The sequence below is a fragment of the Carettochelys insculpta genome, chromosome 20 (genome assembly GCF_033958435.1).
Source record: "Carettochelys insculpta isolate YL-2023 chromosome 20, ASM3395843v1, whole genome shotgun sequence".
Lineage (NCBI taxonomy): Eukaryota > Metazoa > Chordata > Testudines > Carettochelyidae > Carettochelys > Carettochelys insculpta.
In genome coordinates this window covers 23,921,956-23,948,274 of record NC_134156.1, presented here as the reverse complement: position 1 = coordinate 23,948,274, position 26,319 = coordinate 23,921,956, and the positions used below count along the sequence as shown (strand labels likewise).

At 65.3% G+C, this 26,319-nt stretch overlaps 1 protein-coding gene across 1 annotated transcript in view; it reads right to left on the bottom strand.

Annotated features, from left to right (window-relative positions):
* Window positions 1-25,576, bottom strand: part of TTYH2 (tweety family member 2) — a 36,614-nt gene extending 11,038 nt beyond the window's left edge. Inside the window, exons 1-8 of the mRNA XM_075014330.1 lie at window positions 25,409-25,576; window positions 11,637-11,809; window positions 7,584-7,695; window positions 4,770-4,990; window positions 2,552-2,647; window positions 1,279-1,351; window positions 616-685; window positions 79-134 (exon numbers count right to left, since the gene is read on the bottom strand). Coding sequence (XP_074870431.1) covers window positions 79-134; window positions 616-685; window positions 1,279-1,351; window positions 2,552-2,647; window positions 4,770-4,990; window positions 7,584-7,695; window positions 11,637-11,809; window positions 25,409-25,543 — 936 coding nt within the window. The 5' untranslated portion in view covers window positions 25,544-25,576. The remainder of the gene's footprint in view (window positions 1-78; window positions 135-615; window positions 686-1,278; window positions 1,352-2,551; window positions 2,648-4,769; window positions 4,991-7,583; window positions 7,696-11,636; window positions 11,810-25,408) is intronic.
* Window positions 25,577-26,319: the final 743 nt, after the last annotated feature.

Sequence of the window (26,319 nt, the reverse complement as noted above, 5' to 3'; positions counted from 1 at the left end):
CCAGCCGCTTTCCCCCCACCCCGCGGCAGGCCCGGCAGGGCGACTGCCCAGGTGCGCGGTGCTGCGTGGGATCCATACCTGCTGGAAGGGGTTGCCCAGGCTCTGGCTGCAGTACAGGTAGTAGTGAACCACTTCTGCAACGCAAGCACAAGGGGAGACGTTGGGAAACTCAGGGGCATCTTCCACCCCCGGCCGAGAGCGCGCTCCTGCCCTCCCCAAGCAGGGCCCGAGGCAGCCCCACGGCACCGGAGCAGGGAAAGCAGCAGCTCCGCCAAGCAGCCTTCACCACGAGGGCCGTTCACTGCACTGCACCGTCCGGAGGAGACGGGGATGGGCGGCTCTGCCGCGGCCAGCATGGGGCCAGGCCAGGCCGCAATGTGCTCCTGGCTTCCGCTCCGCTCCGGCTGGGGTCTGAGCAGCAGCTTGCACCAGGCTGGGGCCCTGGGCGGGGCCGTTGGGGCCAACCCACTGGAGCGTCCAAGGGAAGCCACGGCCAGAGCCAGGGGCAGTGGGTGAACACTGGGCCCCCGGCCAGCCGCCACGGTTACACAGCCCTGCCTCCTGCCCCGCTCGCCCGGAGCTGCACCCACCCAGCTCCCCAGGCCGTTCCCTCACCTGCACTGAGCTCGCCCTGCGTGAGGTTCAGGATGAACTTGTCCGGGGCCACGCAGAAGTCACTGGTGCCCTGCAGCAAGCGGAGGACACGGTTCACAGGGCTGCCCAGCCTCTCAGGAACAAGCCAGGCTGGGCAGAGCAGGCAGCGAGGAGATGCGCTGCCCCGTCAGCTCCCCCTGCACCCCAAAACGGGGGCCAGATCCGCAGCCTCCTGCCCCGCCCAGCGGACGCCCGATTCCTCTGGCCTCGCTCAGCCACACGGAGCTGGGTGCTGTTTACACACGTGCTCTGACAGCAGCTCCCCCACCTGTGCACCAGGGTCCGTGCCCGGCACGAGCGCCCCCTTCTGCCGCGACCAGCCTCAGGACCGCGCCGTTAGCGCCAGCTGCCACAGGAGCACAGACACCGCCAAGGGCCGGGGGCGGGTTCCGCAGGGGAGAAACCCCCAGCAAGCGCCACGGCCCATCTCCAAGCTCTGCGCCCACGCGAAGCCCAGGGGATGTGGCCCAGCTTGCAACCCCGGGGACCGGGCTCTGAGCACCGGTGGCACAGTTGGGACAAGTGGCTACTCCGGCTCCTCGGGGGACTCAGGCCTTGAACTCCTGCTAATTCCCAGTCCCCGGCTCCGGCAGGCAGCCAGCCGCTCGGCCCCTTCGCACTCACCACGGCCGCGGAGGCGTCCACCGCCAGCGAGGCCCAGCTGAGGACGAGCGTCACCAGCCCACAGCACAGCATCCTGCGGCAGAAAGGAGAGCGGTCAGCTCCCAGGGCCCAGCCGGGGCAGGCGGCGAGCGCTGGGCTGCAGAGAGACGCTGCTCCCCTCTTGGTCCTGGCCAGGACCTGCCTCCCAGCGTGGGCCGGGTCCGGATTCAGGAGCAGCACAGAGCACTCGCAGCTTGTGCTCAGCATCCGCGCAGAGCGTGGGCGAGGCCCAGGCTGCAGCAGCCCTGGCTCTGTGTGCGCTGCCAGAGCTGGGAGCAGTATCAGAGCGGAGGGGCCAGAGGCTGGTCTGGGCAGGCCCTGTGTGCTGCTGCCTCAGGGCCTGGGTTCGATTCCCTGGACCCCTGAGCTGCGCCAGGGCCTTCCAGGAGCAGCAGAGAAGTGATGCAACCTGCCCTGGTGCAGTGTGGGGACAGCGGAAGCCTGCGGGGCTCCAGGAGACACAAAACCCCATCGCCTGCCATGGGGAGGGGGCCTGTGGGTGGAGGGGCCAGGACCGCTGACCCTCTGCCCTCCTCCTGCGGCTCATCCCACCAAACCCTTGCAATTCTAGGCAGTGGGGCAGAGCAGTGCCGGACCCTTGGCACACGGTAACTCCCAGCCCCCAGGGAGCTGCTTGCCCCTGCTCCTAGGACGACCTGCCAGGCCGGGCTCAGCGCAGGATGGCTGCAGAGGAGCCTGTGGGTGCTGAAGGGGCAGCAGGCCAACGCCCCCGTTTTGGACCTGAGGGCAGGAGCCAGTCACCCGCTTGGCCTATTCGCCGTCAGCCTGTGACCCCGAGCAGCAGCCCCCTCAATGTTCAGCTGTGGAGCAGGCTGGCAAAACGGCTGCTACTGCCGTCGGGCTCTGGCCTTTGCCTGCTCCCCGGCCGGCCCCATCCCCACTCAGACAGCAGCGACCATGGAATCCAGGAGGCCTCGGACCCTCGTCCACCTGCTCGGTTCCCCCCAGCGCCGGCTGCTCAGAGAACCGGCCCCACCGACCAGCGCGCCGGCTGTTGAGCCACTGCCCTGCAAGGGCGCAGCCTGTTGACCCCGGGCAGAGCAGCTCTCTGTGGTGCAGCCTGGCTGGGCCGGCAGGTGTGCCAGGGTCCCTGTGCCAGCCCAAAGGAAGCAGGCATGGGGCATGGGGCAGGGCGGGTCCCCAGGTCCCTTCCCAAAGCTGGGGGGTGGGGCTGCAGCGGCAGAGCGCTCCTGGGGCAGAGGCAGGTACTCACGCGACGAGGAGACACCTGGAGCGCTTGGCCAGCCCCAGGCAGGCGATGAGGCAGATGAGCAGGTCCAGGATGAAGAGCAGGAGGTAGGAGAGCCACCTGGGCCAGGGGAGGAGGGGGAAGGGCTGTCAGAGCCCTGTCACCAACACGCCCCCAGAGGGCCGCCTGCCCCGGACGGAGCCTGCGGCATCACGGCCCCAGGGCAGCCAGGCTGTGCCGCAGTGCGGCCGGTGAGGGTTTTAGTCCCCTGCTGAGGTTGCGGGTGGTTCCTACTGACCTGCAGTAACCCGCCGGGCGTGCCTCAGTTTCCCTAGGAGCAGCGTTGGTGCCTAGTGGTGAGGGGGGTTTCCCGTGTGACGGCCTCTCCCATGTTTGCCATGGCCCTCCCAGCTCTTGGTAACCTGGGCAACCAGGTGATGCCTCCCCCCCACCCACAATAGGACAAAGGAGGGGCCTGGCTGGTGTGAACTGGAGCTGGGCAGTCTGGGCTGGCTGGGGAGGGAGGAGGGGGGCCAGGGCCTGGCTGGGGGACCCCTCAGGGCCCCTCTCCCCAAGGTGGATGGTGCTGACGGCGTCTGGTCCCTGTGCTGACAAGTCTGCTCTACGCTGTGTCCCTGTCGCCCCATCACCTCCTGTTCTCCTGGCTGAGCTGCGCATGGGGGTGGGCCTGGTGCCCCCACACTGTGCCAGGCGACTGGGGCAGAGAGGCTGCTGACCTGACCCTGCCTGGTCACGCGGGAAGGGGCTGGAGGGGGCCCCGCGGCCACTGCCTGTGCAGACAGGCCGGAAGCTCGTTTCCAGCCCTCCCCTCCACAGCACCCGGCCGCTCGCCCGTCGCCCACCTCTGCTGCTGTGAGCGAGGGCTTCCCATTGCACAAACCCCCCACGGCCCAGGCGGCAGATGAACAGCGCGGGCCCGGGCCCGAGGGGTGCAGGGACAGTCCACAGGGCTGGGGACCGTGGTGCATTTGCTCCCATCAAGCCAGCTCCCCGTGTCAGACCCTCCTCCCCCAGGGGATGGGGGTTCCCCTGCTCGTCCTTGGGGTGCCCAGCCTAGCCCAGAACGCACGGCAGCTCCCTCGCGAGGTTCAGCTGCTACCCTTTGCTCCCCGGCTCGGATGTCACATGCGCTGCTTGCTGGGCAGTGCCAGGGCGGAGCGCCACAGGGCGTGGGCAAGATGCATGGGTGTCAGTTACACCCCGGGCACAACCAGCTCCTGATGCCAGGCTGTGCCCCTCTGAGCACCCCTGCCTCCGCCTCACGGGGGGCTGGCAGATACGGCTGCAGCCCTGCAGGGGCAAAGGAGGGGAAATCGGCCTGTTCCTGCCGGTCAGAATCGCTGCCCGGAGTCAAAGGAGTCCCTTAAACCCGCTGCTCCAGTGTGGCTGGGCGCCCGCTGCGGAGAGCTCCCGGCTCCGCTCCACTGGGCAGCTGGCACAGCACCCCCCCCCCCCATGCCCTCTCCACCAGCTCTGCAGCAGGACAGTGAGATTCAGTGGGCAGAGCCCCCAAGTCAGCAGTTTCATCACCGCAGCAGCAGCCAGCCGGGCACAGGGCAGTCATTTACCCCGGGCGACCCTCACTGGCTGCAGCATTCAGCAGGAACAGTGCCGGCAAGGGGCACCCACAGCGGCCTGCGTGCTGTACCCCGTTTAGGGCCGGGAGCCCGGGCCGTGGCAGGGCCGCCCCCAGCAGCCACGTCTCCGCAAAGGCCGCCCCGGCTGCAGGGGTCATTCTGCTTCCGTGGCCCACCTGCGGCGATGCTGAAGGAGCCCGTCCCGGCCGCAGCCCGCAGGCGGGCGAGGGCAGATGCGTTGGCTCGACGGCCCCCAGGGGAGGGGGGAGAGCGACTCTGCCTGGCCTCGCCTGCCCCGCGGCACAGAGCCGCGACCACTCGTACGCAGCGAGAGCAGCCGCTCCGAGAGCCCCGCGTCGGCAGGGAACGGCAGCAGTGCTGAGCCGGACAGGCGAGGGGCAGCACCGCGAGAGGAGCCCCAGCCCCACCCCACAGATAACCCCACGTTGCACTCGCTCCCTCCCCACGTCCCCAGGCAGCTTCCTGCTCCGCGCAGGGCAGCCCCCCGGCCTGGCATCACAGCTGGCTCCTGTCAAAGCCCCGCAGGGCAGCCCACGAACCCTCCGAGCAGGGCCGAGAGCCAGCCTGGCGATCCCCACCCAACACAGCGTTGCCGGCCCGGCCCAGCGATGGACCCCACTCACCTGTAATATTCCACGTAGCCCACCTGGTCAGCCACGGCCGCCAGGTTGACGCTGACGTCCTGCCAGACCGGCAGCCCTGAGAGCTGCAGGACGATGTTGCCAGCCATCTGCTGCAGGAAGCGCAGGCTCTGCACGTAGTCGCCCCGCGTGGCGAAGATCTCGTTCAGCCGGGCCAGGTGCTGCTCCAGCCCCACCGTCATCTGGCCCATGGTGCCCGAGACCTGCCCGGGCAGAGAAGCAGGAAGAGCGAGCCTGGCCTGGAGCCCGCCACATGGCGCTGCACGATCTCTGCCCTCAGTGCCCTGTGACTCCCCTGGCTGGGCTCTTCCCCATCCCAGAGCCCTGGGGTCTGCCTGGCAGGACTCCACGCTCAGGCCAGAGCGTAGGCACCTGTGCAGACCACCCGCCCGCCCGGCCAGGCGGATCCTCAGCCAGCTACGAGCTGCCACTCAGAGGGGCCCCCAGCAGGAACGGGGAGCAAGCCCTGCAGGGGCAGAGACGCCGAGGCCGCCCGCCCCCCCACGTGGCCTACACCAGGCATCGTTCTGTGCTGCCCAGCGCCAGGCCCAGCCCCGGGCTGACACGCTGCTTTGCCAGGCCCAGGGCCGCGATGCTCCATGGCTGCGCTGGACGCTCCGGGAGCCAGGGCAGGACTGTGTCACCTGGTTAACCGCAGCACACCCAATTTCAGCAGCCTCCGGTCAGCCCGCAAGGCTGGGCCCCGTCTGCAACGCTCCGGCAGATTTCAGCTCTGACCAAGCGGCTGGCAGCCCCGGTTCCCTGAGCCGGGCCCCTAGCAAACCCAGCCCACTGAGGGGCCAGGAACACTCGGGAGCTTGGGCCGAGGCCCTTCGTGCGGGTCCCATGGTGGCTGGGGGAGGTGCAAGGCACAGAACCCAGGAGTCCGGCAGCCCCACAAAGGAGACACACACCAGAGGGGCCCAATGCCCTGGCAGTGCCACGGACAGAGCCCCGCGCTGCCCAGGGCCGTCCCAGGGCCCCACTCACCCACCACCACCAGCCAGGACCTAGAGCTAAGTAAGGAACCAGCCCAAGGCCAGCCTGGGAGCCCACAGGAAAGGCAAGTAGCGGATCGCTCCAGGGCAGGGTGACACACCCAGCTGCCCAGCCTGCTACCGAATGCTCCAGGCCCGCAGGTGCTGCCCGCCAGGCTGGTGCAGAAAGATGCCATGTCCCCTGCTAGGGATGGGGACGGCAGGACCTGCACCGGCCTCCCCCCGTGCCCGAGACCCACTGGGATTCGCAGCCCCACGCACCCAGGTACATTACCGCAGGACAGACCGACCCAGTGGTGCTGCTCAGCCCTGGCCAGCGGCTCCCGTCACCCCGGTCCTACCCCACCCCGCCTCCCTCCCCCAGCGCCCCACAGTCCCCATCACAGGCCCCTGCTGTGCACTGGGCAGACCCCTCCCAGCCTCTGCAGGCCTCGGGGCCGCCTGTTGCGCACCCTGCCGCAGCACCAGGCGCTGCATGAAGACCGAAGGGACGCCGCGGGAGCCACGGCGCACGGAGCTGCAGAGCCGCTGCCAAGGCTTCCGTCGGCGCCCGAGCGAGGAGGATGAAGAGGGAGAGCCCCAGTGGTGGGCCGAACGCGGGAGACCCAGCTCCTGGCCAATCGGAGGCCGACGCGCGCATCCCGCTGGCGGAGCACCAAGAGGGAGGGGCTGTGACGGCGGCGATCGGGCGTCGCGTGGGACATGCCAGAGCAGAGGCGGGTGGAAAGCTGGGGTGGGGGGCAGCCAGGCGGCACTCGCCCAGGGCAGAGAGGAGCAGCAACGGAGCGCTGAGCCCGAGGAAGCGGCTCAGGAGAGGGACGGCGAGGCCGGGAGCAGCTGGTTGGGCTTGGAGGAGAAGAGGGCACCCCGGGGTGGGCCCAAGTACGGGCGGGAGGACGGTGCACCCAGCGCCATCGGCAGCGGGAGAAGGTGGGGAAGGGGCAGCCAAGCACCCCCGGCGTTGTCAGAGAGACCAAGGCAGCAGCTGGTCCTCTGGCCAGACACCGGCTGGTGCTGATCTGGGGCGCGCACTGCGCAAGGAAAAGAGACGGGCCCCAAGGACGCCCCAGAGCGCTGGGGAGCGGACACCGGGGAGGCTCCGAGCTCCCGCTGGCACTGGCACCACAGCAGGGTGCAGCCAATGCCAGGCACCATGGCCTCCGCCTCGCCCTCCTGGCAGGGATAACCTGGGTTTTGCAGCGGTTTAATTCCTCAGCCAGCTCGGCAGCTGCAGGACGGAGAGGCTGGTGCCCCCCTGCGAGCGGAGCTGCCAGCTGAGCCCCGTAATCTCCGGCGGAACACAGCTGTCTCTGAGACAAGGCCCCTCCAAGAGCCCCACCGATTACATCACATGAGCAGTGCACATATGGCCCGTTTCCCTGGGGGGCCAAGAGCTTCGGGCCCATTTTCCTGGGCCGGCTGTACCAGGACCCAGCAGGTGACTGCAGCCACGCTGGGGCTGGCGGGAGAACACATCTGGGAGAAAGCAGCACCTCCGCCCGTACCGCAAGGCTGTGGCTCGAACCAGCAGCAGGGCCAGCTCGCTTCTGACCAGGGCGGGCAGCTGGGAGGCCGAGGGCTGGGGCCAGGAAGGCCACGATGGCTTCTTCTATGTTCAAGTCTCAGGCCTGCATTCTCCCAAAGCCCCTGGCCCCTGCCACCACCCCAAGAAGCACAGGAGAAGCGTCCCCTTCCCAAGGACCGGCCGGACCACTGGCCATCGCTGACCCATCAGCTTCAGCGATGTGCGGAATATCCCACAATGCACCTGTACGGCTGACCCCCAGCAGGCCCTTACCAGCGCGTCGATCCCCGAGAGGGTGCGGTTGGCGTCGTCGAGGGCGTAGACGAGCTGGTAGACCCCATCGTTGGTCTCGCTGTTCCCGTAAAACCCGATGCCGACTGCAGCGCTGCGGACGAGAGAAGACGCCTGAGAGAGGGGGAAGGACACGGCTGGCTCCGGACGCAGGGACATGCGACCCATCGCCCGCCTGGCCCGGACCGCTCACCCCTGGCAGCACCTTCCCAGCATGTTTAGCCTGGGCACAAGATGCGACTCTCCCCCCAGCAGGGTGGGCCTCCGATGCGGCCAGCTGCTGCTCCATACCCGGCGGGCAGGAAATGGAACCAAGCCCCAGGACTCCTCCTGAGGGGCCAAGAGCAGGGCTGACGGCTGCTCCTTCCCCCAGCTCAGCAGGGTCCCCGCCGGCCGCTCCGGCTGTGCCCAGGCAGTGCCCTCCTCTGGCAGGGGCACAGCTGGGAGGAAGGCTCAAGTCTCGTTTAGGCACAGCGTGAGGCCAGGTATGGGACGGCGTTACTTCTCCTGCTGCCTGGCAGGAGGTTCCAAGGCCTGGGGACTGAGTCACTCCCAGGCTGACCCGCTCTGATGCCACCCACCTGGCTGCCCCAGAGTCCTCCAGGCCTCACACGAGAGCTGCTCCCTGCAGCTCTGGGTGGGCCCTGGCTGAGGCGTGAGATCCTGCCCGCTCAGGGGCGCTAAAACAGTTAACTGGCTAATTGTTTTAACTCCCGATCGGCTACCCAGCCCGCCGCCTTGGCCCTCTGCAGCTGGGGGGCCTACTAGCCCCTCACAGCCACTGGGGGTCCTGCCACGATGCCGGCACCGCCCTGCGCGCCCTGGCCCAGTACTTGGGGACCCGGGTTCAATTCCCTGCTCTGCCACCTGACTGCAGGTGACGCCCTCCAGCTCTGTGCCTCAGTTTCTCCCACCCCAGCGCAGCCGCACTGGGGTATAGAGACAATGAACACAGGAACACCAGAGACTGGGCTCAGCACGAGCCTCCCGGGGCTGCATGGCGGAGGCGCCACGCTCCAGGTTTGGGGCGCAGGGGAGGAAGAGGCACCCCTCTGGCTGCTGGGGAGATGCTCAGCTCGTGCTCGACGCTGGACGCCAGGCAGAGCTGAAGCCGGCCCCAGCGAACGCGGCGAGATTGGGGCCGCAGGGCCAGGAAAAGCAGATGAAGCGAATCTGCCGGAAAAGAAACGCTGCTCCTCCTCAGACCGGCTCCTTGGCTAATCCCCAGGGGGGACAAGCAGCGAGAGCTGGGTCTCCTGCTAGCCCCTCCCTGGCACTGCCAGCCAGTTGGCCACGGGGGCCCAGGGGAGAGCCCACGAGCCATGGGCAGGCACCAACTCTGCTCCAGACAGGCTCCACTTCAGCGGCCGGGGGGTTCGGCGCCTCTGGAGGGCTGCAAAGCCCCAGGCCGGTCTCCTCCCCACGCCCCGAGCAGCACCAGCCACCCCAGCTCCTCCCACTGCCTCCAGACCGAGCAGTGCCAGGGAGAGCTGGCAAGTCCCATTCAGTTATCTGCTGTTAGCGCATTAAACAGGTGGTGGTGGCGGGGGAACACCCTGCTGCGGAAGGGAGCTGCTCCAGCCAAGCTGGCGCGCCCCCGGGGCCTTGCGGGGCTGGAGTGGCCCCCCTCCGACTGGTTACCAGAACTGGGGAGCCTCGGTCATTCAGGGGCAGGCTCAGCACCCAACCCTGAAGATCCCTAGCGCCAGGGCGCCCTGGCAAGGGGAGTGCTGCCCCTGGGCGGCCAGCCTCTCATCCCGCCTTCGCTCGCCTGCGAAGCCAGTCCTGCCCTCGTCGCTGGCTGGCACCTGGTGGTGTTCACTCAGCGGCCCAGGGCTGCCATGAGAGGGGCTTGGGGCCCAGTGGCACAGCCGTGGGGTAGCCCCTGTGATGGGGTTCTGGGGTCCCCAAAGCTTTGCACCCTGTCCGCAGGCAGGAGAGTCTCTCACTCAGCAGGAAAACAGCAGGTTTATTAGCCGACAGGACACAGCATCGTACAGAGGAGTCAGTGCAGCAGGCAGAGACAGCCAGTCCAATTCATGTTGGGAAGAGGAGGCCCCGAGGGGCCCCCAGAGCTGGGGCCTGGCCCCCTCCTTTGTCTCTCTCTCCCTCAGCCCAGACTAACTGCTTCCAACTCCCAGTTCCAATTCAAACCCCTCAGGCTCCACCTCCTCCTTTGTCTGCAGTACAAAGGTGTTACCTGGTCGTCAGGGTTACCCTCAGCAGGAGCCCCACACCCTCTGTGAGCCACACACACACGCAGGTATCCCCCACTCCATCACAGCCCCACATCCGACCAGCTGGGGGCCGGGCGCATGGGTTCGGCTGTGCTGGGGCAGGGAGGGTCCAAGTGGCAGCAGAGTGGACACTGCATCGGTCCTGAGCGCCAACGCCCGAGCCCAGAGGCGGTGCTGCCAGGGGTGCAGGCGAGCCCCTTGCAAAGCCCCAGGGCAGCGAGACTGGGGCAGCGTTCGCCTGTCCCTGTGGGGACGGAAACGTGGCTTCCTCCCACACGCTGCCCGGCCTGAGCCCAGTCACATGGAGCAGCGTCGGAGCCGGGCTGGGTGGAGGGGGGGTTCCCAGCAGTCATGGGAAGGGCACGCTGAGTTAATCAGCCTCATTTGCTTCCTCTGTCGAGCGTGTCCATGGCCACACAGTGAACTCTCTGTCTGGGCCCCGGCTGGCGAAGAACCACCCCTTTATTCCCTGCCCGTGGGGAGCAGATCACGCCAAAGCAATCAGCAGCCCCCGCCGCCCAGGGTGGCAGCCCAGCCGGGCTGGCCCGAGGGGGGGGGATTCCTGGCACGGCAAAGCAGAGGGCAGCCCCGAACCCCAGGACCCAGCCGGCTCGGCAGGGCTGCTGAGCGCCCTGGCGTTTGCACAGGGCAGCCCAGGCTGCGGGCGGGAGCTGGTCCAAACTTTGAATAGGAGGGAGGGCTTAAAAACACCTCTGTGGAGGACATGCAGCCACCTCAGCTGCCCCCTCGCCATTGGCCAAGCCACCCGCTCTCCCCCGGCGCTTGCTGCTGCCTTGGCTGCAGAGAACAGCTCCCGCGCCAGGCCGTGCCAGCGGATGATCTCTGCCAGCACCGCAGCAGGACAGCAGAGCCTCTCCCAAGGACCCCCCCCAGCCCAGGGACCCATTCCTTGCCCCCCAGACTCCATCTCTAATTAACCCTGAGCCACATGTGGCTGAAGGCTGCCAGCTGCGTCAGGCTGCAGCTGCCACCTGCTCCAGGACTGGGATTAGAGCCCCCGCCCCCGCCCCGGGGATTAGCCAGCACTTCCAGGCCACATGTGCTGGGGGGACCAGAGCCATCCGGTGCAGCAGGGAGGGAACGAGGAGCCCACACCCAGAGAGGGGTGATCGGTCCGTAAAGCCCCTGGAGGTGCAGCGAATCGAAGAGATGCCTGGGCACGGCTGGGCCACAGATCCAGCCGCTGGTGGGGGCTGCAGGATGGGTCAGAGGACAGCTCAGCCAGGAGAAGCAGAGGACCCTGGGTACCCAACAGGGCTGACGGAAAAGCCGCCCCCGCGGCCGCCTCCCCCTGCCACACTCGAGCCTTTCTGAGCACAGCTGGACTGGGGGATGGGCGCAGAGCGCCCCGCCCCCGCCCACCCCCGCTCCGGCCCCTCTCTGAGCAGCTGTGAGATGGTCCGTGTCCCGCCCATACCCCTGGCAGCCAGGCGCCCGGCGGCATGACTAACCTCTGCTCGCAACCTGCGCCAGGCAACCCACCGGACATTCCCGCCCAGCCCTGCCGAGTGCAGCCAGGAACCACTGCCAGCAGCTTTGGTCCCCCACAGCCCTGAGCTCTGGGCTAATCCCCTGGCAGGTGGCGTTTGTCCCCACCCGAGGGGGAGGAACGCAGAGGTGAGGGGACTAAGCCAAGGGCACACAGCAAGTTAGTAGCAGAGCCGGGAATGGCACCCAGGAGTCCTAGCCTTCCCGCCAGGCCACGCTGCCCATGGCCAGTGGCTGGGAGATTCCCCCAGCTGGGCCCTGAAGGCAGCTTGCCCGGCTGCTCACTCACCAGCAGATGAGACCGGCCACCACAGCTGTCCAGGTGACGCAGCAGGAGCTGGGCCGCTTGCTCTCCGACTCCTCATCTCGCTTGCAGCTGCACAGGCAGGTCAGGTAGATGGTGAGGAAGAGCAGGTTGAGGCCGAGGCAGACGGCAGCCACCAGGCCCAGGAAGAGCAGGGACTGAGCATGGGAGAGACAGGGGGTCAGGGCCTGCTCCACGTGGCCGCCCGAGAGCAAAGCTAACGCACTCAAAGCCCCTGGTGTGCAGGCTCCCGGGAAAGGCCGCCGGCGGCAGGGGCTGCTCACCGCCATGCGCTGGGCTCCAGCCGCGACCGCACCCCACGCGGGGGAAACCGCAGCCCCCGCCCGCTGCCCCAGAGCTACAAGGCAGCTCCCAGCCCGCTGGCCTGGCCGTGCCTAGGCTGGCACCCCGCCGCAGGGAAGGGGCTGGGGACAGCTCCTGAGCCAGCCCCCTGAGGCTGGCGGGCACCTCTGGCAGAGAGGTGAGAGCAGGTGTGGGTGTGCGATGCACACGCGAGACACAAGTCCCATCCACCCGCGGGGCAAGGCCAGTGCAAGCTGCCTGCAGACCAGTGACTCTGCTAGCGGGAGGCACAGCCTGGGGGACAAAGCCAGGTTCACCCCATGGCCTGGGAAAGCTGCTTCGAGCGCGCCAGGCAGGGGCCAGCAGCTGTCGGTCACCGCCAACGGGGCCAGACCCTGCCACGCAACTAGACACGCAGAGGCCTGAATCCGGCTTCCCGGAGCCAGCCGGGGCCTCGGCTGCATTTGAACCTTTTGCTGCCGGTCAGCAAACAAGCCTGTCCTGGAGCTGGTGCTGGAAAGTGCATGCTGGGCACCTGGCTTTTCCCCTCAGGAAATTCACGCAGGGCACTGCTCACGAACACGCCGGCGCTGCCTGTCCCGTCAGCGTGACGGCTGTGGGCCTGCCAGGAGAGTTCCCTGCACCAGGAGACGCTCGCCTCCCTCAGACACGCCCCTGTCTCACTCAGCCCGACCGACCGGCACCCCCCACTCTGCTGTGACCCCCACACTAGCATTCGGAAGGTAACAACAGCACTAGGCTCAAAGGGAACTCAAGGGCTCTTCTGGTCCAGGCTCCTGCCTCCTGGCTGGCCCAGGTACTAACTAAACCACCCCCGACAAGTGTTTGTCTGACCTGATCTTAAAAGCCTCCAGTGATGGAGACGCTACGAACTCCCCACGCAACGTGTTCCTCTGCTTGGCTGATGAGACAGGGAGTTTTTCCTAATGCCCGACCTAACGCCCCACCCTTGCTGCAGTTTAAGCCCATGGCTTCTGGTCCTGCCCTCTGAAGTTAACGAGAGCTTCTACCTCCTCCTTGGAGCGGCTGTTTAGATACGTGAAATGGGACGGTCCTCCTCAGTCTTCCCTTATCTGGGCCAAGCAAACCTCATCCTCAGAGCTCGGGGTTTCTGGGCCTTGAAACATTCCTGCTGCTCCTCTCTGGACTTTCTCCAGGTCGTTCACATCCTTCCTGAAATGTGCCCAGAACTGGACACAAGGCTTCAGTGGAAGCCGAATCAGCGCAGAGCTGCAGACCGACTCCTCGTGTCTTGCTTACGACACTCCTGTTAATGCAGCCCAGAACGAGGTTGGCTTTTTTTGCAACAGTCTCACACTGTTGACTCGTGTTTAGCTTGTGGTCCACCACTTCCCCCAGACCCGCTTCTGCACTGCTTCTTCCTAGTCACTTCCCATCCCGTGTGGGTGCATCTGAGTGCTCCTTCCTAAGGGCAGCACTTTGCAATTGGCCTTGAATTTCATCCTGTTCACCTCGGTCCTTCTCTCCCCATTTTTTTGCATTTTAGCCCTGTCCTCCGAAGCACTTGCAACCTTTCCCAGCTTGCTCTCAGCCGCAAACTCCGGCACTCTCGAAATCATTGCCCGACGCCGACCTGATCCCCTCGGGATGCCCATCCAGCAGGCCCGGGACCCACGATCGCTACATTCTGGGAGTGGGTTTCCAACCATGTGTGTGCCCACCCCAGAGCCGCCCCATCTAGCCTGGACTTCCCTCGCTCGGTTATAAGCAGGCTACAGCCAAGATCCAGCACCTGTCACTACTGGCCATCCACAAGATTGCTCCATTATTTGCTGCCTTCTCTCTCCAGGTTCTGAAGTTAAGCTGATGCGGCTAATTCCCCAGCTTTTCTTCAGTTCTCTGACTGGGACTATTTGCCTTCTTTCCCTCCCTGGGAACCTCTCCTGCAGGTTTGTGAAGATAACCGCCAAGGGCTCGGCCCCCTCCTCGCTCAGCTCCTCAAGGATTCGGAGGTGGATATCACCAGGCCAGGCTGGCGGGATATTCACTTGTCTGTGTGATTTTTAACAGGACGTCTCCCACCTGCTTGTTGGGGTCTTGGTGCAGTTACAGTCACGGGCGTTTCCGTCAGCATCCCCACTGCAAACCCGAAAAGCAGCCGGGGGTGGTGCTGGAGCGATCTGCCACTGGGGTGTCTTGGCTGCTAACTGAGCCCACGTTCAGACCCGGTCTGCAGGGCGGACGTACCCCAACCCCCCAACGTGCCGCACTCCCCCGGAAGCTGAGGCTGTGCATCAACAGGCTCTTTCCCAGCGCAGGGGCCGTGCCAGCTGCTAAGAGCTTTGCCCCCAGCGGCCCAGACTGGCTGAACCCTGCAGCCCTTCCCGCTGGGAAGGCAGCTCAGTTACCAGCTACCAGAGCACCTCCCGCAAACAGCAACCCCGGCCTTCCCTCCAGCCGGTCCCAGGTCTCTGCGGGAGCCAGGAGGAACTGCTCTGAGCCCTGGCCAGGGAGGTGGAACGATGCGGATGAGCCCAGGTCCGATGCCAGGAACAAGCCCCACGTGTGACCCCACAACCCGCGGAGCCCCAGCAGGGACAACACTGCAGGCGCAGACAGAGACATGGGGCTGGGGACGCCTCAGCCCAAGCCAGATGTCCCGTTCCGACGCAGCCCAGAACAGACTCGTCAGCACCGGGACCAGACGCCGTCAGCACCATCCATCTGGGGGAGAGGGGCCCAGAGGGGTCCCCCAGCCGGGCCCTGGCCCCCTTCCTCCCTCTCCAGCCAGCCCAGACTGCCCCACTCCACTGCCCAGCTCCAGTTCACACCAGCCAGGCCCCCTCCTCCGCCTCTGTCCTGTTTCCCAAGGAAGAAAGGGGTCACCTGGTTGCCCGGGTTACGCCAAGCAGGGAGGCCCATTGTCTACCTGCAAGAAGGCATCTCACACACTCCCCTCACCACTATGCACCAGTGCTGTGCCTAGGGAAACTGAGGCACCCGCCTGGGGTTACTACAGGACAGCAGGAAACACCTGCAGCCTCCCCTGGGGAACGAAACCCTCAGGAACTCCATGCATCCCACACTCCCCAGCCGTGTCTTCCATTGGACAGAGGTGCCGTGCCCGGGTCTGCAGGGGAACACACAGCCTGGCCAGGAGGCCTTGCCAGCAGCCGGGTGCTAGCGAGTCTCCAGGCCAGGACCCATTCAGCTGCAGGTGACGGAGTCCCTGACCAGCTGCCCCTGCGCTTGGGGAGCTGGGGAGTCACTGGTGCCGGAGAGTTAACTCTGCGTTGCTGCCTGACCCCACCCCAGCAGGGCAGGTGCAGGGGGGCCCCGAGGAGGCGCAGGGCAGAGAGAAGTGGGGAGCGGAGCACGCCGTGCCCCGCTTTGGTAACTTCAGCACCTGCCCCGCTCGCACTGCCGAGCCGGAGCCGGGCGCTGTAATCCAAAGCCAAGCTGCAGGCTCCAGCTGCCCCCATCAGCTCCTGCCCCTTTGCCCTCTGATCTTCCCCCAGCCTGCAGGGGCCTGGCCAGGGCCCTTGGAGAAAGGTGGGCAGCTGCTCCCGGCTGTGTTACGTGCCTGTCCCTTGTCTGTGGGGACACAAGCACCTCACCTAATTCACCAGGGACGCCTCAGCCCCTTTTCAGCAGTGGGGAACCGAGGAACGGAGCGGGGCAGGTCCCGGGTAGATGCTGAGCTCTCCCCCACCTCCAGTCCCCAGCCCAAGCCAGAGAGCCATCGTGTGGTCCTCTCCCGTTCCCCGGGGCCCCTCCTTGCAGCGCCTGGCTGGTTTTGCCGGGCTCGGGAGAAGCGGGCTGGCCAAGGCCCAGGATATAGCGCCTGCCACATCCCAGGGGATTGCCAGCCAGGCAGGGGGTTACCCAGGAGTCTCTCGCAGCAAGACAGCTGGATATTTGGGCTGCATCCGAACATGGGCCAGGCTGCACCCCGCCAAGCCTGCAAACTGGTCATTTGCCCCCCATACCAGCACCACGGCCCCCGGTCCTGAGCCAGGAGAACCTGCTGCTGAGCCAGCCTGCCATGCAGCCGGAGCCAGGCCCGGAGACGGGGGCCGCCCAAGAGGGCGCTTCTCTTACAGACATTTCTCCACCCGGCAGGACAGCTCTGGCACTTGCTCAAATGGCTCCACCCCTCCCAGCCCGGCCAGGGTCCTCCTCGCACGCAGCAGAACCACGCACAGCACCGTGCTCAGTCCCCGCAGGCAGCGTCTCATCTCTCCTACCAGCAACGGCCCCCGGCAGCCACAGCCCCCCGCCCACGCCAGCGCTCCATCTTCAGCCACTGCAGGACGTCTGTTCCGCACGGGCAGCCCTGGCCTCCCTGCCGGCAGCCTGGCACTGCCAGGCATCTCTTCCCGATCTAAGCCTGCCTTGGCGAAGGCGCGAGAGCCTCAGACCAGCCTTGCCTCAGCTCTCCCCACCGAGCGTCCTTGGGGAACAGGAGCTCAGATGTGACAGAGGCGGGGTCCCCTCCCCGGCTACAGCAACGCCACCGGCTCTGCATCTCCCTTCCCACGGCTGTCCCCCTTTGGAGCCCCCCCCCGCTCCATCTCCGGTAGCAGCTGACAGCTGGGAAGTAGCAGCCAACGAAGGCCAGAGTTGACCCGCGTGGCGTGAGTGTGGAGATGTGGTCAGACAGCACCGCGAGCAGAACCGTCCCCAACCGAGGCACCTGCTATGGCCTGGCTTGCTGACCACGTGGCAGGACATGTCGCTAGGCTGCCTGGCACAAGGGGCTCTCGCCGGGTCCAACTCCCCTGCAGGCCTGCACGGACCTCACAGACCCTTTTGCAAACTAAGCGGGACCGAGACAGTCACAAAACTGAGCCAGCGCTGGGACGGCGGTGCTGCTTTCCTGGCCTTCGACCATTGCAAAGCCACGGCCCGTGCATGAAACAGCCCAACCTGCAGGGCCAATGCCCTGCTCCCCACCTGAGTCACTGGGCTGGTTCCGCCCTAATGCGACGTGTCCCTGGGCAGCTGCTGGGTTCTGGGCACGCGAGGGGGCAGCGTGCTAGGCCCAGACCAGAGAGCACAATAACTGGGAGGCAGAAGCTCAGCCCCTGGCTCCTGCTTCCCCCTCCCGCCTGCCCCCACTGCATGGCCTCTGCAAGACGCCTCCCTGCACCAGGCCCTGAGCTGACATTACAAAGCTGTGCCCCACGCAAGACCGAGCGGTGGGGTCCCGGCCGGGCGCAGCATGCCACCAGCTGCCCAGAGCACGCCAGCAACGAGGCAGGGCACAGAGCAGGGCTCCACGTTTGCTGCCTTGAGCCGAGGGCGTCTCTGGCTGAACCACCCCAGCTTGACCTGCTTCCTGGCTCCTTCCAGAGCTTAATGGCTGGCGTGTCCCCCGGAGTGCGGGGCCTGCCGTGACCTTTCCACGATTCTGCAGCTTGACGAAATGCCACCTCGGGCCCCTCTGTGCAGACTGCATTGCAAGCACAGCACAGCAGCCCCCTAACGCAGGGAGCCCACGACACATTGAGAGGCATCGCTCGTTACAGGGCCCCAGCCGGCAAAGAACACAAACCCAGCGTCACTCGTCCATCTTCCCCCATGGCAGCGGCGGGGGGCGGGGGCGGCGTGTGTGTGTGTGTGTGTGTCCGCCTACGGGAGGAAAGCTACACAGTGGCACTAACGATGGGTCATAGCTGCAACTGCTCCAGTGCCAACGGCAATTCACAGAGCGCAGCCCCTCCAGGGAGAGGAAGAGGCGCACAGCCTGAAATGCACCCCCAGCTCTGCGCCGCTCTGAGCTCCCCCAGCCACGAAGCAGGGCCGACCCATCCCCTGCCTCGCAGGCAGGTTGCTGAAGCAGGAAGGGCCCCAGCCAGCTTCTTAGCCCAGCCCTGCAGCATGCTCGCCCTATGCACAGTGCAGAGCTAGCCAGGAAGGAGGTGCAAAGTCAGAGCTCCTTGTTCACATCCCACCCTCCTGTTCCTGGTTGCACAGGGGCCGGTCGTGCAGCCTGGGGCTCTTGTGAGCCAGCTATTCCACGGCTGGGAGGAGAAACCACCCTGCAGCGCTCTAGGCGGTGCCGGCGCAGCCCTGCCGGGCCCAGGATACGTCAGCCCTGAACGCCGCTGGACAGCTGCCTGCAAGGCCCCCCGGCCGGGGGAGAATCACAGCTCAGCTTCCAAGCCTAGAGGGGACGGGGATCCCCCGAGTGGAACCGTCTGGTGCCAGCTGCACCCCCCCCGCGGGGTTTGCCCCCCAGTTACCGTGGGAACTAAACACACATGCTAACCAGCTGCAGACTCTGCCCCCAGCCCCCCCCAACCTCGCCATTTCCCAGCACTAAGGACTCCAGGGTGGTTAGTGGCCCCACCTGCCTGCCAAGCCTGATGGAAGGTAAGAGCCTGCCTTCGATTGCTCTGCTAATGCAGAGCACAGTGCAAGAGGTGGCTGCCAGGGCTGTAGCGCTGCAGGGCTCTTTGGTAACGAGCGGTGGGGGAGTCTGCCCAGCAGGAATCACTTCTCTCCCAACCGGGCCATTACTCTGGCAGCCTGCCGGCTCTGCCGAGATGCACGGTCCCCCGGAGCCTCGTCCCCAGCACTGGGCCATCCAGCTCAGACCCAGATCTCAGCATGGAAACTCCCGGGCCACGCCCCCAGCTCATTGGGGCGGGTTTGTGTGTGAGAGACGACAGGCCCCCAGCATGCGTGTGCGTGAGAGTCAGACAGGCACCAGCAGGCGTGTGCTTGAGTGCACACGCACGTGTCAGAGATGACAGGCCCCCAACACGCGTGTGCATCAGACAGGCACCAGCATGCTTGTACATGAGTGCACACGCGTGTCAGAGATGATAGGCCCCCAACAAGCGTGTGCATGAGTGCACACGCACGTGTCAGAAATGACATGCCCCCAACACACGTGTGCATGAGTGCACACGCGTCAGATGACAGGCCCCCCCAGCACGTGTGCGTCAGACAGGCACCAGCCTGAGTCACACAACGGGAAGAGACCTCGAAAGGCCATCAGGTCCAGTCCCTGCCCTCGGGGCAGGGCCCAGCACTGTCTGCAGCAGGGCTCAGCAGCCCCCAGCCTGGGCGCCACTTTTAATTGGCAGGCGATGCGGGAGCTCAGCCCCACCCCTCGCCCCCCGTGCAGCCGGGAGCTGACTCAAAGCCGTCCGCCGTCGGACTGACGTATTCCGAGCCCCACCTCCCCGGGAACGCTTCACAGCTCCATTCGCCCAGCGACGGCGCTCTCGGAAGTAGGGCTGGTAAAGGTATCCCCAGCGCCGGGGCCGTACGTTGAGGTCGAAAGCTCGAATCTCGGCACTGCGCCGGGGAAAGGTCGCTGGCCCCCATCGAGTGTTTGTCTGACGGTCTCCGATGATGGCGGTGATTCCACAACCTCCCCAGGTCATTTAGCCCAGAGCTTGACCACCCCGCTGGGAAGCTTTTCCTAGCCTCCAACCCTAACCCCCAGCTCCCGGCCCTGTCGTCCGAGGCTAAGGAGAACACGGTTTCTCCCTCCTCCTCGGAGCACCTTTTTGGATCTTCGGAAGTGGCTCTCCTGCCCCCTCTCAGGCTTCTCTTTTCCAGACGGCACAACCCCAGTTCTTCCCCTCTTCCCTCAGAGCTCAGCATTTCCAGGCCTTCAGTCATTTTCGGTGCTCTGCTACAGCCCTTCTCCAAATCGTCCCTGAAACGTGGTGCCCAGAACCGGACGCAATCCTGCAGCCGAGCCCCAGTACCACGCCGAGCCGAGAGGAAGAATGTCTGGCTCACAACACCCCCGGCTGACAAGCACCTACCGAAGTAAAGGGAGTGGGGTGCCTGTCATGCAAGCCCCATGGCAGAACCCCCTTCTCCCCATGGGGCTCAGCCAACCTGTGGAACTCATTGCTGGGAGATGTTCAGAAGGCCACAGGTACCCCGGTGCTCAACGCAGGAGACCAGGCCCGGGGCCGCCCGGGGCTACCAGCCCAGCTGGGGAGGGAGCCTACGCCACGCTCACTCAGGAAGGCCTGGACTCTAACTAACAGAAACCAGGGCTGGATTGCTCAGTAACTGGCCTGCTCCGTCCAGTTCTCCGAAGCCCGACACCAGCCACAGTCAGAAGGGCTGGGCCATTGCTGTGGTACACGCTGACATCTCTGGATGTCCCGTTCCCTCAGCCCCGCTGCCTGGTCCTGCCCCACGGCAGACAGCAGTGACCTGCAGGGCCTGACCTGCTCCCTGGGTGCACAGAGGGGACCAACAGAGCTCGCTGCAGGATGCTTCCATGGGGCCGGCGCCCAACGGGGACAGGGCAATCCTGGATCTCCCCTGGCTCAGTACGACCCTGGATCCCTGCGAGCGCCCAGGGAGGGAGCTCTCCCCATGCACTGAGCAGCGCGACAGGCCCCGATCTCTATCACACTTGAGCAACGCAAATCCTGCACGACACGGCACAGGCAGGTGCCACCTTCCTTTGGCTTCCAGCCCCTATAGGGGTAACGCCGCCCTCCCGGGGCAGGACAGCGCCGAGAGCGTCTGGCTGAGGATGATGACGCTGACTCTCTCCTGCCGGGGAGCTCCCCTGCTCCCTCCCTGGGCTGGAGGCCGGCTCAAGTCGTGGTCAGCTGCCTTCTCATGGCTGTGCTCCTGTCCCCGCGCGCTTTCACTCCAGCCTGCGCCAACCGATCACCCGGTCCCGGGGATGGGGCGGTGGCTCTGCCGTGCGCTGAGGCAGCGAGATAAGGGCAGAGCCGGGGAAAGCAGCTCTCATCAGCTGGCTCACAGGCAGCCACAGCGGTCAGCTACTGAGCAGGCAGCTTCCAGCAGCCCTGAGTTCTGCTCCTCCCCGTCACCCAAGCGTGGCTCCCTGAAGGACCAATGCCCCCACCCCCTGGTTTCAGTAACGCCCATCGGCCTGCGGGCACAGCTCTCCCCACCTGCTGCTGCTGGGTCTCCGCAGAGGAGCTGGTACCAGCCAAGATGTGGCAAGGACCTGGGCTGGCAGCTCAGAGGAAGCCCCATGCTATGGCGCCTGCTCCTGCGTCCCAGAAGGGTCCGTGCACCGGCTGAGACTGCTGGACTTGCTTGGCGGGCGGCTCTTGAATTTATACAGTACCAGGAGCAGCTGGACCCGGCTTGCTGGGGGCCTCCTTGGTAACCGCTTTGCAGCAGGAATCCAAACTGCAGGGACAGGCACCCAGGGCAGAACTCGCACCAAACTCCCAGACCAGCCGAGGGAGGGAGCGCCAGGTCCGTCCCTCGGTTAGACCAGCTCTCAGCGAGCGCCTGGCAGAGCCCAGAGGCTGGCGCAGGGATCGCGATACAAAATCACCCCTGCAGCAAGGCTGAGATCTTGACTCAGGAGAGGACGAAGCGAGTGCCCGGCCTTGCACCTCTGGGGATGCCCCCCGCAGGAAAAACAGAGCCCAAGGCTGGAAGAGCAGGGCTGGAGCGGGGCGGTCAGGATGTGGAGGAGCAGCTGCAGGGCTATGGATTTTTTTTTCTGGGGTGGGGGGGCGGCACCTCCCAATTAGTCCACTGAAGCCCCAGGATTGGGTGTTGCTCAAGCTTTTGCTGCAATGACCTGGCTGTAGAGCAGCCAGCAGCAGGCAGCCAGCAGCAGGTGCTTGTTGTGGCCAGCAGCAGGCAGCCAGCAGCCCTCCCCCAGGGCAAGGAGTTCTCACCCTGGCTGTCCCTGCAGCTCCAAGGGGACGTGGCAGCAGCAAGATAACCCCAGGGGCAGTTGAGCGCCTGTGGGGAGACTGGCCCCCACGGAACCCCTCTCTCGCCGTGCAAGGGGCAGCGGCTGCGGCCTGGGCCGGGTCCCAGCCCTTAGCTCAGAGCAGCTCTGCAGGAGGTGAGGGCTGCACATCCCGGGAGGAGGTTGGGTTGATGACCACGGCACTGGGGTCTTGCCGGCAGACTGCGCCCACAACTGGCTCATTTCATCCATGCATGGGTGGGATAAATTTTGTCATATGCACGTGAAGACGCACCACCAATAGAAACACCTGCCGATGGCTGTGGGCCCAGGCATTCCACTCCTTCCACACGCACTGCCCTGGGCACTGCCAGGGCTCTGCCAAGAAGACACATTTCCGGTAAGGGGGTGGCTACTCTCCTGCCAGCCCGCACAGCTCAGGCTCAGCTCGCAGGCGGCCAACTCCCCTCTTTCCAGCTGCATTCAAACCGGCCATGTCTTAGACAAGCCAGCTCCTCCGAGCACATGAGAAAGCCCCTGGCAGCACGTCCCCAGCAGCCAGGGGCCACGCTGCCATGGCCGGCCTGAGCGGACGGCTTCCCAACACAGCGCCACGTGCCATGGCCGATCCCCTGCAGCCAGGGGGCCAAACCCCGCCGGCCTGACAAGCAGCGCTCCTTTCAGTGGAGAGCTTGCCACACGCCGACGGCACTCCCCCCATCCCTGCCACAGCTGCACTGCACACTCCCCAGAGGTGGGCGCATTTCCACAGTGCTGCCTGGAAGCTATGAAAGCGTTTGGGAACGGGGGCGGGGTGGGACTATGGAGCCATAAGCCAGGCCCTGCGTACCCAGCACCCCACGTCCCATAGCAAGCGGCTTTGGGCCTCCAGCTGCTGGGCTCGCGAAGCAGCCGCCCGCCCGCGCCCGCCACCTGTGAGCGGAAGGTGACAAGCTGCGAAGGGCTTCCTGCACCAGTCTGTATTGTTTGAGGGTTTCCTTCCTCCCAGCCGGGTTTGGCACAGCTGCACTCATTGGGGAGCAGACAGGATCTGATCAAGGCAGCCCGAACCCCGGCCGCTGCCCGCTCAAACCACGCACGCTGCCAGCAAACACAGCAGCCTGCTGGCTGCGGATGGCCAAGCTGGAACCGCTCCCTCCAACAGCTGGGGGGCAGATCTGTCACCATCGCCCCAGCGCTTCCCAAAGAGCCCCGCGCAGGGGCGGAGCAGCCGGCAGCACTTGGAGGCTCTGAGCACGTCATGGCCCCACCGAAAACACCCGGGCGGGTGGAACGGAGCCGTGATGGGCCCATCTCCCGGCTTTTGTGTTCTAGCTCTTGTGTTACGGGAGCAAGTAAAAAAACTTTTCCTTATTCGCTCTCTCCACACCTGTCATGATTTTCTCCACCTCTATCACATCCCCACCTCTGTCTCCTCTTTTCTAAGCAGAAAAGTCCCAGTCTCTTCAATCTCGCTTCACACGGGGCCCATTCCGAACCCCGAATCATCTCTGCTGCCCTTTCGGGAACTTTGCATAACCACTCCAAGCGCTCTCTCCCCCGAGCCCGTGGTTTTTTATGTCACATTTTGCATGTCTGACCGGAGCAGGTGGAGGGGAGGCCCTGGCTCGGAAGGGGCAGAGATTCACAGCTCCAGCTCACAGCTGAGACATTTGGGTCGCAGGGGAAGTTTCAGGTGCAAATTAAAAAAAAACCCGATGTTCTCATCTAGCCCCTTCCCTCCTAGCCAGCTAGGTCACACCAATGAGGCTGAACATGCAGTTCAGGTGCTTTGCCCTGCAATAAATTATGTGCAGTATTTACCAGCTAACTGTTCTTCCCGCACCCATTCCTCTTCAGCAAAGAGAGCTTGAAAGTGCACGGGATTTCACTGGAAAATTTTTTCCTGTTCGTTTACATAGAGGCAAACCTAACTCATCCTAAGAAAGGAAAGGTTTTGGGCAGCTTGGCGCAGCAGCTGCAGTCAGAGCAAGATCGACCCTTTTAATCGTAGAGTGCAAAGTAAGTTTTTTGTTTTAATTCCTACTTGGCTGCTTAATATGGATAAGAGCACGCAGATGCGAGAAGGTAAAGGCAGCTTTTATGGACAACACTTTTAAAAATTCCATATTACTGCAGCTGCTGTCAAAATTTTTGGAAAATATTGTATGCTTTGTTCCGTGCAGAGGTAATAAAACATAAAGGAGCATTTAAAAAAAAAAAATCCACCCTCTCCCTGATTTCGCCAGCAGCTGCTGTTCCAGCTGTCCATTGAGCTGCCCGTCACCCCATCAGACCCGTAGTTAGCAAAGGACAAATCCACCCCCATGGGGCTGCGCTTAAAGCCCTGGATTCAGTTAGCACAGGCTGGAACCGGTACGTTCTCCAGCGTAATTCGAAAGCTTTGGCCACACGCTGCGAATCGTGTCTTAGGTATAATTCTTCTGCATTTCTGTAATGCTTGGCCACCCAGAGAACGGCAGGCGTTCTGTGGAAATGCAGCCTCTTCTGGGGTGGAGCGTGGCGGTCACCCAGCCAAGCGTACAACAGTGTCATGGCGGGGGGGGGGGGCAACAACAACAGCGCTGTAACTCATCCAAGTGCCAACCCCAGGCAACAGCACGGCCTTGTCTGACCAGAACCCGGACGTCAGCTCTGCCGGGATTCCACCTGGGGTTCTGGATCCGAGGGGACCGACCCGCCCCCTGCCCCTCCGAAGCACAGAACCCAAAGACACTCCCTGCAGCACAACTGTCGGCCGCACCAGAGAGGAGGGACAGGTGGTGGGAGCCGCTGATGGGGCCACGGGGACAGAGGTAGCAGCAGGGCCAACGGCTGGAAGGCGAGTTGAGGCACTGCCCACATCACCTGGTTTGCAGCTTCACCCTGGGTCACCGGCTCAACCTCTGCTTGGCGCAGCCCGGAGGGAGCCCAGCCCCATGGCCGCCCCGCTGCAGCAGCAAAGTGCAGCCAGAACCCCTCGAAGGGGCTCCAGAACTTCTGAAATCAAGTTCCCCTCCTCTCACCCCGCCCCGCTGGGAATCTGAGCCAGGAGCATCTCCAGGCAGGCGGCTTGTAAACGGCTGCTCCCGCCGAGCTCCCGCACCCGGCTTGGAAACACCAAAGGGCAGAGAAAGCCTGGCCAGCTCCCCACTGGCCCCAAAACTGGATCGGCCAAAGCCTCCCCTGCAAGAGTGGCAGCTCCTCCTTTGGGACTTGCCCCAAGAGGAGGGCAACAAATGCCTCCCAGGAGAGCCCTGATTTCTGGGCGGGGGGGCGAAGGGATGCAACGCTGTGGAGGCCCACGGCCAGCAGCGATGATTTAACGCCCCTTTGTTCGCCCGCCTCCGCTTCATTCACGGCCCAGACCGACTAGCCCCTGGCCCTTTCTGCTTCTCTCCCCAGGCGGCTGCAAGGCCCGGGCTGCAACCCTGGCTGGGGCGCAGGGAAGCGGGGCAGCCTGAGACACAAGCGGACGAGTAACCCCAGCCGCCCGCCCCCAACCACAGCACCAAACCCACCGGGCGTGCACGCCCCGGAGCGACTCCCGGGCGCCCGCTCCGAGCCAGGGCGGGGGCAGCCCGGTGCCAGGCTGGCCGCGAAACCCGCCCGCTCTGCTACCCCCGACAGGTCCCTCCGTCCCGCCCCGGGAGCAAACAAAAGAGCCGCCCGCAGCAGGAGCGCGTAGGGCAAAGCCCCCGGGCACCGGCCCGGGCTCCCGCGGGCGCGCAGGGGAGGGGTCCCGGCCCCCCGCAGCCGGTGCCCGGGGGCGGCCCACGCGCGGGGCCGGACCCACCTGCTGGTAGTCGGGCTGCTGCGGGCGGAAGGCGCCGGCCACGGGCTGCAGCCGCAGCGTGACGTGCGGGAAGCGGTGCAGCCAGGCGGCCCACCAGGGCGCCAGGTAGTCGGCGCGCGCGGCCGGCAGGGCCATGGCTCGCGGAGCGGCTCCTCCGCCGGCGCCTCTCGCGCGCCCGGCTCCGGCGCGCCCGGCCCCGCCCCCCGGCGCGCCCCCGGCGAGCCGAGCCCCGCCCCCCCCGCGCGGGGCCGCGCATCCCGCCCCCACCCAGCACACCGCCTGCGAGCCCGCGGGCTCTATAGGGGCCCGGACCCCTCCCTGGCACTGCTGGGCCCCAGCCTGTGGGCTCCATAGGGGCACTGCCCTCCGCTCTGCAACTGCTATGGGGCATTGGTCTATAGCGTGCCGGACCCTCTCTCTATAGGGGCCCGCTCCCACCATCTGCTCCCTGGGCTCCATGCGGCCCTGCCCTTCCAAAGACCCGAGCCGATATGTGCAAGCCAGGCTGGTGCAGAGCTTCCCGAGACATCAGAGCGTTGCGGGGAGCGGGTCCAGGTTCCAAAGGGGACTCTAAAGGGGTGGAAGGAGCGTGGAGATCCTTGTGCACAACCGGCAGGGGAAATGAGCCGGAGCCCTGCTCACTTCAGGCTGGATCATGAGTGTCGGGGCAGCTGTGCTAGGCTGTATCCCCAGAACCAGCCAGAAGTATCCTGGGGCCCCTTACAAACTAACGGATTTTTTGGAGCACGAGCTTTCACGGGCAGAGCTTTCGTTGAAGCGGGTCTCTGCCCACGGAAGCTCATGCTCCAAAATTTCTGTTTGTCCATAAGGTGCCCCAGGACTTCTCGCTGATTTTGCTGGATAATAATTCGGCACTAAACTGGAGCTCAGAGCAGGCCCTGCTGGGGGGC